A 13,740-nucleotide genomic window follows, 5' to 3' on the forward strand; every position below is an offset into this window, starting at 1 on the left:
GGCCTGATGCATAGGAGATGCTCAATAAACATTTGTGAGATCGAATCAGATGACGCCTAATCTGGCCTTAAAAAAATGAGAAATCTTTAACAGAGGGGATGAGTTTGATATCACAATGAAACCCCTTTGAACAATGAATGTAGGCTTAAATAATGAAGGACAGGAATGTAAAACAGGTCCTATTAGGGGGAGGGTATTAGTGGGAGGGGAAGAGTGAATGGAGAGGGTAAAGGAGGCTGAATATGGCCGGTGTATTTTATATACTTGTATGAAGATAGAACATTGAAACCTGTACAAAAGCATTTTAAGTAGGGGGGTGAAGGGGGATGAGGGAGAATGATGACAATGAACTAGCCAAGGCACATTGTAAGCATATATGGAAATGTCACAATGACACTCTGACCCTGGCAAGTGAGCTGCCAGTTTCATGTGGTGCCTTGAACAAAAATGAGGCTGTCTTTGCAACTTAAACTGAGATAAATACCTCATGAGTCAGACAGAACAACATCCATGTGGACATATCCCAGGGCAGGATGGAGAAGGTAAGCAGTTAGTACTGTGATAGCATCCTCAGGGGCCCTTCCAGGAGGACTCAGAGTTCACACCCTACAGATGAACTTTAAATGTTCACTTACACGGCCATTACCAGTTTCTTCGGCAAGACCAATTCCAATGTGAAATGTTGCATCAAGTGACCTTAAATTAACATTATGCCATTCAGCTTTTTAGTCTTTGTCTTCATTGTTTCTGTTTGTTTGTGATGCTGGGGATCTAACTCAGGGCTTTGCATGTGCTAAGCAAGTGCTCTACCACTGAGCTATATTCCCAGCCCTCCTCTTCATTGGTTTTTGATCCTTTTCTTGCAAAACAGATTTTCTGACTACAATCTGGTAACCCTAACCAGCTCACACAATATGTAGCTATGCACAATTTAAAAAGCTCTTACAGCAATGACACAGATAGATATTACAATTATCCTATGTTCTCTCTCTCTTTCAGTATGCTCTGTGTGGCTTGTGAACTCACAAGTCCACTGAAAATACTCAGGTGAAATGTCAGCTCATCACCACAGTGCACAAGACTTTACCACTATGCAAAATAAGCAAGGGAATTTTTAGCAGTCACATTAACTTTGCTAACAAATAAAAGGGCTCTGGAGGCTTTTGAGTGGGAAGTTCGAGAACTTTCATTTCAAGCTTATAGAAAGACTTCAGCTCTGTGTTATTATTTTTACCACTCAGATATTCCAGTCCAGTGAGGCAAATAAACAAAACTTAGGATCTCTGGCCAGTGGGAGGCATTTTAGGTGAACACAGCTGAGAAGATACAGAAACTTGGTTGATCTATGAATGTCATAAACAGAAATGCAAATAAAATAATCAGTATTAGAACGTAAAACAGGGTATTTTTTCTATTTCAATTAAGAAACTATCTCAAAAGATATTTTTTGAGATCAGAGGCTCCATAGTCATATCTGTAAGTCCTCTCTCAAAATTAATTCCATTACACTGTGTGGAGGATGGTTCCAGAAACACATGAATAAATGTGGGCCTGGGCCACCCTTTAAAGCAGTGAGGTCTGACACTCAGTGCTCACAGCAAAGTTTTCTTCCATGAAGTTTAGCTTTTAGGAGATTGCCAGCTGGGTCCTGGAACCAACTCAGCAAATAAACGATATTCCTAAATTACATCAGAAAATCCCAATTAGAGAACAGAGACCCAAATCCAAAACAATATTTTAAGGAAATTAAACATCTAATCTGAGTCAAGTGGCTTCTTTAGGAAATACCCTGGTGTGAGTCCTATCCGTTTTTTGGCAGAGGCACATTTTGGCAGACGCAAGAGTGGTAAACGGCCCAATACTCAATGGCTTCTTCAGATTGAAATCAGATGTATGCAACATTCTCAATTTAAACTGATTAAACACACAGACTAAACCAGGTAATTACAAATGCATGTGCTTAGGAGTGGAAAGGGGAGACAGAATGGGGACTTCTTTATTTTTTAAAGTGTTTTCAAAGATGGGAACAATTTTACAAATAAAAAATGTGGAATCGTGCCAAATGCAGAAACAGATGTTTTGGATCGTGAAGCTGCTGGGAATTGGGGCTTCTTGCCTAGCATTGCTTGGTTCTGATTCAGGATTTAAGGGCTCTGGCTAGTTTTACCTCTAGTTCCATTCTGAAGTTGTTCAATCCTATTCATTTACCACCCACCACTAGGGACTAAAACAACCTTCAGCTGTAGGAAGGCACAACAAAGAACAATTTAAATGATCTGGTAGAAAAAAAAATCTTGCATATTTTTATTGCTCTTGACACTGCCTTTCCATGATTGTGTAGGGCACTTTAGTGATTGCTCAACTAACAAAAACCTCCAAACTGCACAGTCCTTTTTAAAAGTTCCTTGGATGGCTCTCTGGATTTCCAATTGGCAAAGCTGATGCCTGACCAGTTGTACTCAGCCACAGTTCTGGGACAGAGGCAGACACAGGACCCTGTGAGTTCTCTAGGTTGGGATCATTTTAAGTTTTTGAGCTTTCTGCTGTTCATGAAGCTGGAAACTGCAAATTGTTTCTAACACCTAGGGGTATATCCATGAAGCCAGGGATAAAAGCAGCCAATGGCTTAATCTTATTTACATTTTTCAATTTGTGCTTTTTATATTCAGGCTGATGGTTCCTAATAGTTGTTTTAGTTATTTGTTTTTTATCTATCTTTTCTTAAAATTACTGAGCTTCCCCTTCAGGCCTCTCTGCAGTGATTATAAGTGACTGAAATGACCACAGCAGTGCAAAAGTTTCGCAAATATTATTTCATAGCACATTTCATTCCCAGAGCTCGTGCACTTTACAGACTTTGCTTATTTGTTATTATTCCCTTGCCAGCATAAGGAATATTTTCTTCCCTATCTGAAAAATGAGAAAAAGTCAATTGATCAAAGTTGGCCTGTAACTCAGATGAAGAATTTGCGGTTGAACAAAAACCTCTGCTTTGCTAAATATACTAAACACAAGGCTATCTGTGGACAGAGAGATAATGGATCGAAGCTTCTGGTTGCCAAAGCTGTATCTCAAAGACTTTACACTTTGTTTCTTATCAGCAACTCTTTTTGTCCCTAAGAAAAAAGTTATTTCCTTTATCTTATTATTTTAGATAGAGAGAATGGTCTTTCTGTCCTACCAGGAAAATATATTCCTTCTAGTCCTCGCTGTTGAAAATTCTTTTTCTGAGAGATAAAAGATTTTCTCCTAAATTACTTTAAGTTTTTCTAGGTCTTACACATAATCTGTGCTCAATAAATTTGAGCGAAATAGTTATAATTAAAACTTCCAAATTTAAGAAGGTGAATATAGTCAATGTACTTTCTATACAAGAATGAATATAGCATTTTTAAGTCTGTTGAAATCACTATAAGAATGGGACTAAGGTAGAAAGGAGAAAAGAGAGGGGATGAACCAATTTGGGTTATAATACATATATACATGGACATGTCACAAGGAAAGTCCCTATACAGCTATTTTATACAAACAAAAATGTCTTTTTTCCAAAATGGAGAACAGGAAGGTAAAACAGGTCCTAGCTTGGAGTTGGCACCAGTAAGGTGGGGGGATATAAGGAAAGGGTGGAGAAGGGTGAATATGGTAGAATATTATGTACACATGTATATAGACAGAAAAAAACGAGACCTGTTGGAACTATTCCAGGAATGGCGGGGGGGGGGGGGTGGATAAAGGAGAATGATGGAGGGGGTGCTATATTAATAAGAACTTTACTAAATGTCACAATGTACCTCCAGCAATACAACAATAATTTTAAAAAGGAAAATAATAATTAAAAAAAAAAAGGCTTCCAAAATGTAAAAGGCTGGCTTCACTACTTCAACTCAGGTAAAGCACTCTGCAGAAGGCAACACACTGACTTAAACTCATGAGTCCACATTTTATCCTTCTATTACACTTGACAGTTTAAAATCACTTTTGTGTACATTTTGCTGCTCAGGAAACTGAGGCCCTGAAATAACTTTTGTAGTAAAAGACTTTCCCAAAGTCACAAAGAAAAGAAATTACATAGCCAAAATGTGAATCTCCTGGGCATTTGGGCTACAAATCAAAGACTCTTTCCAAAATGCCAGACTTCGTCAATTTTACATCTTTTCTTAGGTCCCATTGTAGTGGCAGAATTCCTGAAAGTGGCCAGAGATTGACCCAGGAACCTGAACGCACCAAAGACGAGGTGTCATGGTGTGTAATGGCAAAGGCACAGTCAGGCTGGCCTGTTCCTTTTCCAATGTTATCACCTAGTGGCTTTAGAACCACAGGCAAGTTGCTTTGGCTCTTGGAGCAACAGTATCCACAGAGCAGACAGAGGTCAGAAATGCAGGATTACTCAGGGTTATGTCAGTGCTGAGCACTGTGCCTGAGGGCCAGCAGGGCCTGAATAAATGCACAGTAACACCAGCTCCTCATCTTGGCACAGACTGGAAGAAAACAGTAGATATAGTCCCTGCTCTAAGATCAGGCATCTTTCTACCTTCAGCATTAAAAAACTAATACCCCATCCAAATTAAATGCCTTCACCAACAGGCACTAACATTTCAGGGAAAGAACACTAGCTGTCTTCCTCTTATATATACTTCCTTAGAGACTAATTACTTTCTTTTCCTCCACCCTCACCATCCTCAGACTTTTCAAGATTCACCACTACTGACCACTTCTCCATTCTTCCTTTTTAATGTCCTTTGTTGAAACTTCCTCTGATTCTGGTTTCTAAGATATTAAGACGCTATTTCTTGCACTGTAATTGCTGATCATTGCCCTGTCAGTATTTGTCAAAAGGGGAAAGTGGTGTGAAGAGTTATCCTTACCTTCCTACTCTTCCTCATCAGATCTGGCTTCCATGATCAGCTATAAGCCAATGACCCAAACCTGTTTCTCTGCACTCATTCCCTTCTTGAGCTGCACTCTCTTCTGTACAACTGCTCTGGATGGAGTTCTGCCAGGATGCTCCAAGCTTATATTCCCTGAACCTGACTCTAGTTCTGTCCATTTTAGTCACTGGCAACACTTGGGCATAAACTTCAACATTTTATTGCAAATTTTTCCTCTTTCTTTAATCCTTGCAACCACTCTGTGCCAAACCCCACAGACATTACTTCCAAGATGTCTCTCTACTGTCCTCCTCTCCTGTTTCATGGTTACTTCTCAAATACTCTCACTGCCTTTCTTAACTCAATCTCTCTCTCTCTTTCTCTTTCTTTCTCTCTCCCTCTCACACACACATACACACACACACACACACACACACACACACACACACACACACACACACACACACACACACACAGAGAGAGAGTTCCCTGTTAGGAAACTTTTTTTTTTTTTGCGGTACTGGGGCTTGAACTCAAGGCCTATACCTTGAGCCACTCTGCCAGGCCTTTTTTTTGCGAACAGTTTTTTCGAGATAGGTTTCATAGAACTATTTCCCTGGGGTGGTTTTGAACTGCAATCTTCCTGATCTCTGCCTCCTAAGTAGCTAGGATTACAGGCATGAGCCACTGGCACTCAGCAAACTTTTTTAATACATAAAATACTTCTACTCATCTCATTTGTACCTCTCAACCATCTGGCAATGTGGGTCAAACATTATCCCAGTTTTGTAGATAAGAAAAATCAAAGCTCCAAGAGGTGAGCAAATCAAGGTCACCCGAATCCCAGAGCTCTGTCCACTATACCACAAACAGATGGCCTTCTAATAAACCAAACAACAGATATTATTGGAACATAACATCACAGCTCATGCTCTGAGAGCTACAAATTAGTATGGGAATGGACTGGTCTGATCAGCTGTGAGAGCTTTCACCAGACCCATGCCACGATAGTAACTGAGTAGAGCCAGAATTCAGTCTTCTGGGTCCTGCTCTTGGATTCTGTCTATCATAGAACAGAAAATGATCATCCAATCATCTGAATAGGCCTTCAAGTTTAGTGATCATGTAACATCATCTAAAGCAGGATACTTGAGAGTAGAGTGGAACACTGAGTAATGACATGAGGATGACAGGTGTCTCCCTCAAACTGGAATATATGGTCATCTCATACGGGCCCTACAGTGCTGTATCCCATTTTTCACAATGGACGGGATGAACTATTTAAGCTTCTGTGCTCTGTTTACCCTTTGTAATCCACAGAGATATGTTTGTCTAGCTTTTAAATGTTTTAGCTAGTACTGTTTATGTACCAAAAAAAAAAAAAAAAGAAATGAGCATGGGTCACATTTCCTGCCACCCAACACATACCTTGGTAGATAGATCAAAGGCAGCAAGTGTTGAAGGTAGTTCAAGTAAGGTCACCTGATATGGACATCCAAACCCTGTGTGTCTGCTGTCTTCTTTCCTGACAGCTAATTAAGCATCACATCTTTCTCACTGTATCTCATGATTATCCAGCCAACACAACAAGTACTCCTACCCCACCCCAGCACCCCTACCAACTACCTTCATCCAACCTTCTTCCTCCCATCTTTCTCCTGAAACACAGAGACAGGGTACAGGTTCTCACTGTTCATTTCCTCTAATATCCTGCCACACTGCAGTCTGAGAGACCCTTCCAAAACACCCTTTTAGCCAAGTGTTGTCCTACTTCCAAAGACCCACAAAGCTTTACTCCCTCCTTCCCTTTCTTCCCCACAGGAGGCAGCATAAAATAGAGGGGGGAGGGGGAAGGTATCTGCTAGCAGTTCCTAATTATCCTTAAGTCCCAGAAGCCTCCACGTTGAGTTTTATTACAATTGACTATTATAATTTAGTTGTTTGACTCTCTTGGTGAATTGTAGTCTACATGAAGCAAGGACTGTGTTAACCTCAATGCAACAGGGTCCCTGATATAGAATAAAAGCTCAATAATTCATTGAAGGAACAAATAAATGGATGCATATAATGTAGAGCTACAGTTTTAAAATCAATAGCTGTTGCATTTAATGGCAATATATATGTGTATATATATATATATATACACATGCATATGTACATTTTTTTCAATCAATTACTATTTTTTTGGTAAAAAAAATAATGAATAATTTATGAAATAGCTACAGTGCAATGCTGTTTGGGCTTTATTGGGGGTTGAATGGTTAATACTGAAGAACATTCCTGAATATAAAAACATAGGTAAGAAATCTGAGAAGTACTGAAGTTTCTTCACAGGATCCTGACTTGACATCTTCCCTATCCTGGGGGCCAACCATGGTGAGGGCTGGAACGGGGCGGTCTGTCCTAGTCCAAGGAAGCCAGAACCCTTCTGATTGTCTGAGAGGGGGCCAGTGAGCTTTCTAGCTTGAGGTTTATTCAGTGCACCATATGTTTATAATGTTAAACACTGATGTCACAATCACATTTTTTTTTCTGGATAGGTTTTAGTGAAAGATGCAAAGCTCATAGATACTAAAGGAATACTGCATGTTATTGCCTGGATGCAAAGACTTATTAATTCACAATTTCTCCCTAGACATTTGTCTTTAGAATTTAGCAACCTGCGAAATATTCTTAACATAAACAAGAGCCCTAAATGTTCATGTGAAAATGATGATGTCTGAAGAATGACAAGTGTAACTCCCAATAATACTAACTTGTACAACTTCTCTTCAAAAAATGCTAATAAATTTGTTAAAAAACATAAAAAGCACATAACAAAGTCCTTATATATCTTAGCTATAAGATTCCAATGAAATTGAATTTCTGTCTGGTTTAATTCGACAATGGAAAAGTCAGCAGTTAGAGGGTAGATAAACTTCCCTTTGTCCCTCTCTTCCTGGGAAACTTTCAAATGTTGAAAATCAATTCCTTTTGTCCCCTTGTTATTCATCTGCTACACATTAAATAGAAACTCTGGGCATTCAGCGATTCCTGCAGGGTCTTTCATCTGCAGAAAAGCCTGGTACAAATTAAATTCTTACTCTCCCTCGCAAATTACAGATATGTATTGTAGAAGACCATCGATTTATCAGTTTATGCCTTTGGGAGTTCAGCTTTGTGACACTAGCTAATTGTTATTTTTATCTAAAGTTACTTTGAGGTTGAAGATTGTGATGCTGTATTAATTAACAGAGAGCATTTCTGTGTTGCTCTGACCTGACAGGCTATATTTTTAAAGTATTGTTACATTTTAGTCATGTGCTTACCAGTTTCCTGAGTTATTCACACTATTGTGGGTGTGTATGTATGTGTGGAAATTATTATACTGAATAATAATACTAAATAGTATTACTTCTGATCGCACCATAATGGTTGTGACAAATAATGTGGAAGTACAGATTGGACACAATGTCTTTTGGAAATATTTAGGTGACGAAAATGCAGTTTTAGCATTGGACTTTAAGACAACAGCTAAAGAAGTGCTTTTGATCCCAGGCATGCAATATATCTTTGGAGACCACAGCTTGCACATACCTCTATTAAGTTCCTTCTGTTAGAAGGCACACACACACACCCCAGTAACATCACTGCAGCTCTAAGTAGTGCTGGGGAGTTAGAAGAATTTCACATTTATCTGTTATTCACCAAATATATATTTTTAAAAAATCTTTGTGGTCTCAGAACTTTTCTTGTAGGTCTTTAATAATTGAAATTCGATCAGCTTTTGGTCAATTCCACAACTGCCTGGATTTCCCCAAATGGGGATAAAAGTCTACCGTGAAGATTTGTCTAAAACACAATATCCAATTCTACTTGTGACTGCCTAGAATAAAATATGACACTCTAGATGGTCCTCATTTGGAGGTCCCCTACACCCACCTCGCTGGAGTCCTCCTGCTGGTTGATCACGGCCAGTGCGTCCTCCGCGGCCTGGCGCTTGGCCTCGGCCACCGTGCGCTCCATCTTGGCTCGCTCCGTGGTGATCATGTCATGCGCCTTCCTTTCTGCCTCGGACACCGCCTTCTGCAGCTCCGTCATGGCCTGGCGCTTCACCTCGTTGACCGCCTCCTCTGCGGGCCAGGCAGGCCAAACCGGACAAGAGAACAGCTCTGCATTAGCTCAGGGTCTTGGATCCTGACACCACTTTTCAACAGAATATTACAGAGCGGGCATGACTCTCATCCAAATTATAGGGTAGTTCTAACTGTCTGAGACTCCACAAGATCTTTAAGATTCATTTAGGAAAACAATGGGAAGGAAATTTTCTTTAACTCCTACTTCTGGGCATATTTTATAAACACAGAAATTATTACTAAAATTTTTCTATCAAAATAGTTCCTCCTGAAATTATTCAGAGACAGACTAAGTGGTTAAAAGGTGTAAGAACAACAAGAAACCTGTCTGGATCATTCACACACATAGTTTTCCACAACATGATAGGTTAATATTAATATACAAAGTCCAGGGATAAAGCGTTCAGAAAAAAATAGAGGTGGCCAGGTGTGGTGGTACACAGCTATAATCTCAGCACTTGGGAGGCTAAGGCCAGAAGATGGCAAGTTTAAGACCATCCTGGACTACACAGTGCCTCAAACAACAACAACAACACAAATCCATCAACAATTAAAAAAGAAAAGAAAAAGGACTGTGTACGCTGGATCATATCTGTAATAACAGCTACTTGGGAGGGAGAGTAGGAGGATTCGTGTTGAGGTCAGTCTGAGCAAAAAGTTAGGAAGACCCTATCTCAATGAATAAGCTGGGTTTGGTGGGGCATGCCTGTAATTGCAACTATCTGGCAGGCATAGATAGAAGAATCAAGGTCGGAAGCTGGTCCCAGGCAAAAGTGAGAGGATCCTATCTGAAAAATAACTAAAATCAAAAGGGCTGGGGTTGTGGTTCAAGGGGTGTGTATACCTAGCAAGTGTGAGGCCAAGTTCAAACCCTAGTACTGTGGAAAAAAAAAAAAAAAAGAAAGAAAAGAAGAGGAGAAAGGAGGAAGGGGATGAATTTTACTTGTACACAGATAGGAGGCAAGCAACTATTCTGCTCATAAAAAATACAACACAATAGTGAAAAGGTAAGTCATACAGCAATTAAGTTAATAGAAACCTTTTAAATAAAATCAATAATGAAATAGATGATCCAGTTTCATATTTTCTTAAGTCATTTTGAGTAATAAGGATATGTGCTTTTGTAGACTACATGATAGAGAATTTAAAAAATAATGTCATTTGTGTTTTAAACTGTTCCCATCAACTTCATCAAATATATACAGTGGTTCTGTGAGACAACTGTTGCTCGACAAACAGAACTGAATCTTACCACAGCCAAAACAACCAGTGAATGGTGACTGCAAACCCACAAGGCATCAAATGAGTTCCTTATTTTTGGATGCTGTAATGGTGCAAAGATTCAACTAATGCACAACAGAAGATTGACAACTAAAACAAGTCATTTCCATTTTCAAAAATTAACTGTTTTAATTAACAAGGGAAAATATCTTCCCCCTGAATTAGTTTATCTAATTTTCATCTTTATTCAAAGCAAAATGACAATGATTAATTGAAAATTTAATAAGCAGTAATTATTAACTTGGCAAACCTAGTACCAATTAACACTCTATTAAAACTAATTATGACATGTTTCATTCAAGTGTTTGCATTTAATTGTTTCACCTACTTAAAAAGCACCTTAATTAAATTTTCTGTTTAATTAAAAACATAGATTCCTAATAAAAAATGTTTTACTGTAGATTAAAAATGTAAGAGATGCAAGTATTCTTATGTATAGGGTTTCCTATATTCCTATGATTTATGTCACACATCTAGCTGGGGACTTGAGGATCATCAGAAGCTCTGCACACTAGTGACTCTGTCTTGACTTTGTCCCCTCTGTCACTCCAGCAGCATTATTCCTGAAGTGCATTCTTTTGCAATTACTGTCTACTTAGGTTTTACAAACTAAAACATAAAGACCCAGACTGGAAATAGTAACTAAAATGTGCTAAGCCTTTGTTAGCTGCTTCAAGATAAGCATTTAAACTCTGGATCAGCTTAGGATGATGCAGACAGAGCTCACAGCACCTTCTTCACCAGGAGGCGAAAGATGCTTTTATTACCCTATCATAAACGACTCAGGGCACCAGGTAAGTACCACCCTTCTAACTGTACAGCCAGGGTTTAATTTAGTTTGAATATTCAAGGTGAATTAAAATTCTATCTAAGTGGTAATACAGGACAATAATTTTTGCTTATGATCAAAGCTGTAGCTTGACTAATTGTATATGCAAATCAGGCAATTTATATTTAAATTATGCATTCCTATTCTAATCCCACAGGCATACACAGATCAGCAAAGAGAATTGGTAGGACGTTTGCAAGGTGCTTGAATATTTATTACCAACTGCAAACATTCTCTGATTGTTTGAAAAGAACTGTACTGGAGACAACATTCAGTTGCAATTGAAAAAAACCACCTTTACATTTTTCTTCCAGTTTTATAAAGATCCTTTGTAACTTTGGAGTGCATTTACAATCTTTGCTGTTGCTTTTAAAAATACTACTACTAGGAGGGAAAAAAAAAAAAAAACCAAACTGATGTGGCCCTCAATATTTGCTATGATGTCTAATCTTTAAAAATACATTTATATGTTATTAAACTGTATTCTTGGAGAAAGTTGCAAATTTTGCATACAGTATGTTCTTCGGTGTTCATGTCCTGATTTTGTGACTGCACCATGCTGTGCAAGACTATTATTTCTAATAGAAAATACACACTAAAATGTCCTAGGGTATATGCGTTTGTGTGAATATATATATATAAATGTATTTCTCTGACCAGAAAAAAGGATGGAAGCAAGAAAGACAGAGAAAATATATGACAAAATGGGGACTCTGGGTGAAAGCAATATGGGAATTCTTATACTGCTTTTTTTTAACTATTATGCAAGTTTGAATGTTTTCAAAATGAAATGGTATAGCTGGTGTGATGATACACGCCTGTCATCCCAGTGTACTGGAAGGCTGGGGCAGGAGGATCTCAACTTTAAGGCCAGCCTGGGCTACAATAGTGAATTCCAGATCAGCCTGGATTACATAATGAGACCCTGTCTCAAGAAAAGAAAAAAAAAAATAGCTGGGTGTGGTGTAATCCTAGCTACTTGGGAGACAAGGATCAAGGGGATGGCAGTTCAAGGCCAGCTCAGGGAAAATGTTAACCAGGCCCATCTCAACTAAAAGCTGGGTATGGTAGCCTACACCTGCCATTCCAGCTATGCGGGAAGCACAGGTCCAGTCTGGCCTGGGTAAAAATATGACACCATATCTCAAAAATAGCTAAAGGAAAAAGGGCTGGGGGTATGCTTAATTGGTAGAGCACTTAGCAAGCATGAGGCCCTGAGTTTTTAACACACTACTACAAACAAGAGAAGGAAGAAGAAAAAAGCAGAAAGGAAGAAAGAGGAGAATTGGAGGAGGAGAAAGGCAAAAAACTATATGCCAAAATTTCAAGCCCAGTATATATGTTTTGTTTGTTTTTAGACAGGGTCACGCCATGTAGGATCCTCCTGCCTCAGTCTCCCTAGTACAGGATTACAGATATTTGTCAGCATAACCAGATATAGTATATACTTTTTCACAATTTTCTATAAAAATGATGTATTGGCTATACTGCATCACAGTTTCAGCCCCTTTGGTATTTGTCAGATGCTTTAAACTCCATTTACTTGTATTTTGCCACAAAGATAAGGTATAGTACTTTCATTGTAAAGACATACTTTAGGGGTTTCTTTCTAAAACAAAACTTTTTTCTCACAACCAATTTTAGAATCCTAAGAACAAAAGCATTCAGACTATGACAAACTGAAGACAACTGTCCCATTCTACCCTTGGTGTTTTCACTGTGTTGGATGTTTCAACAATGGGAATGCCAGAAATACCTTTTAAGAAGTCTATCTAGATAAGTATTATGAGCAGTTATTGGAGATAACCAGGTAAAGCTGTTATCCACATTTTAGGGACTTAATATACTCCTTACAATTTAGTGTCAATCCCGAGAAAACTACTCCCAAACTATTCTTAGGCAGCTGTTTAAGGGTAAGTACCACCGTGAGAAGGACATGAATTTCATCTGCCGTACTACCAAATCATATTTAGAAGAAAGAGCTGATATAGACTACAGACACAGCTAAAAAGTCAAACATTTCCTGGATAAAGTTCACCCCTTCTTAGAGCATTGTGTGCATGCAAGAGACCCTAGAATTGGTTTTCTTTACCCTCAAAGTCCCCCAAATCTAAAGTTCATCAGGATTGGGTTCAGAAACCCACAAAAGAGTGAAGAAAAATAGTGGTGGATTCAACAGATTACAACATATTAAGTGGAAAATACACAGTGCAGTTTTGAATCTGCTTCCAATTGCTTACCACTTATGGCAGGACTTCCCTTTGTGCTTAGCTATTCAAGTTGACTTTTCAACAAAGGTGGTATATTCAGAAAAATCTGCTCTCACTTAATAGCAGTTCAACAAAGACTTGAGTAGATAATAGCACAGAAGGAATTTGGATTACACAAGACCTTGCTGTCAATTTTTCCTGAAGAAGTATAAAAAATTTAACTTAAATACACGTAACTAAGGGAAACAGAGAAAGACTCTCTTCCCTCAACATAAAAAGTCATCCTTCTGCTGTCCAAAATGACAATTCTTTGTACCTCTTATTGAAATAAGACACACTGAAAGCTTAAAAATAGAGAAGAAAAATGGTGACAGGAAGAAGGAGCAACTTTTTTTCAGGTAGGTGGCATTTAGTATGTTTTGAACAACTTGGGAGGA

General features: G+C 38.6%; 1 protein-coding gene across 6 annotated transcripts in view; it reads right to left on the bottom strand.

Moving 5' to 3' along the window:
* The window catches only part of Runx1t1 (RUNX1 partner transcriptional co-repressor 1), a 143,376-nt gene that overhangs the window by 2,168 nt on the left and 127,468 nt on the right, over positions 1–13,740 (bottom strand). For all 6 annotated transcript variants that reach the window (XM_074068827.1, XM_074068828.1, XM_074068830.1 and 3 more), the window contains one exon: positions 8,790–8,980. In XM_074068827.1, the coding sequence (XP_073924928.1) occupies positions 8,790–8,980 (191 nt within the window). The remainder of the gene's footprint in view (positions 1–8,789; positions 8,981–13,740) is intronic.

This window comes from Castor canadensis, chromosome 3 (genome assembly GCF_047511655.1).
Source record: "Castor canadensis chromosome 3, mCasCan1.hap1v2, whole genome shotgun sequence".
NCBI classification, from domain to species: domain Eukaryota; kingdom Metazoa; phylum Chordata; class Mammalia; order Rodentia; family Castoridae; genus Castor; species Castor canadensis.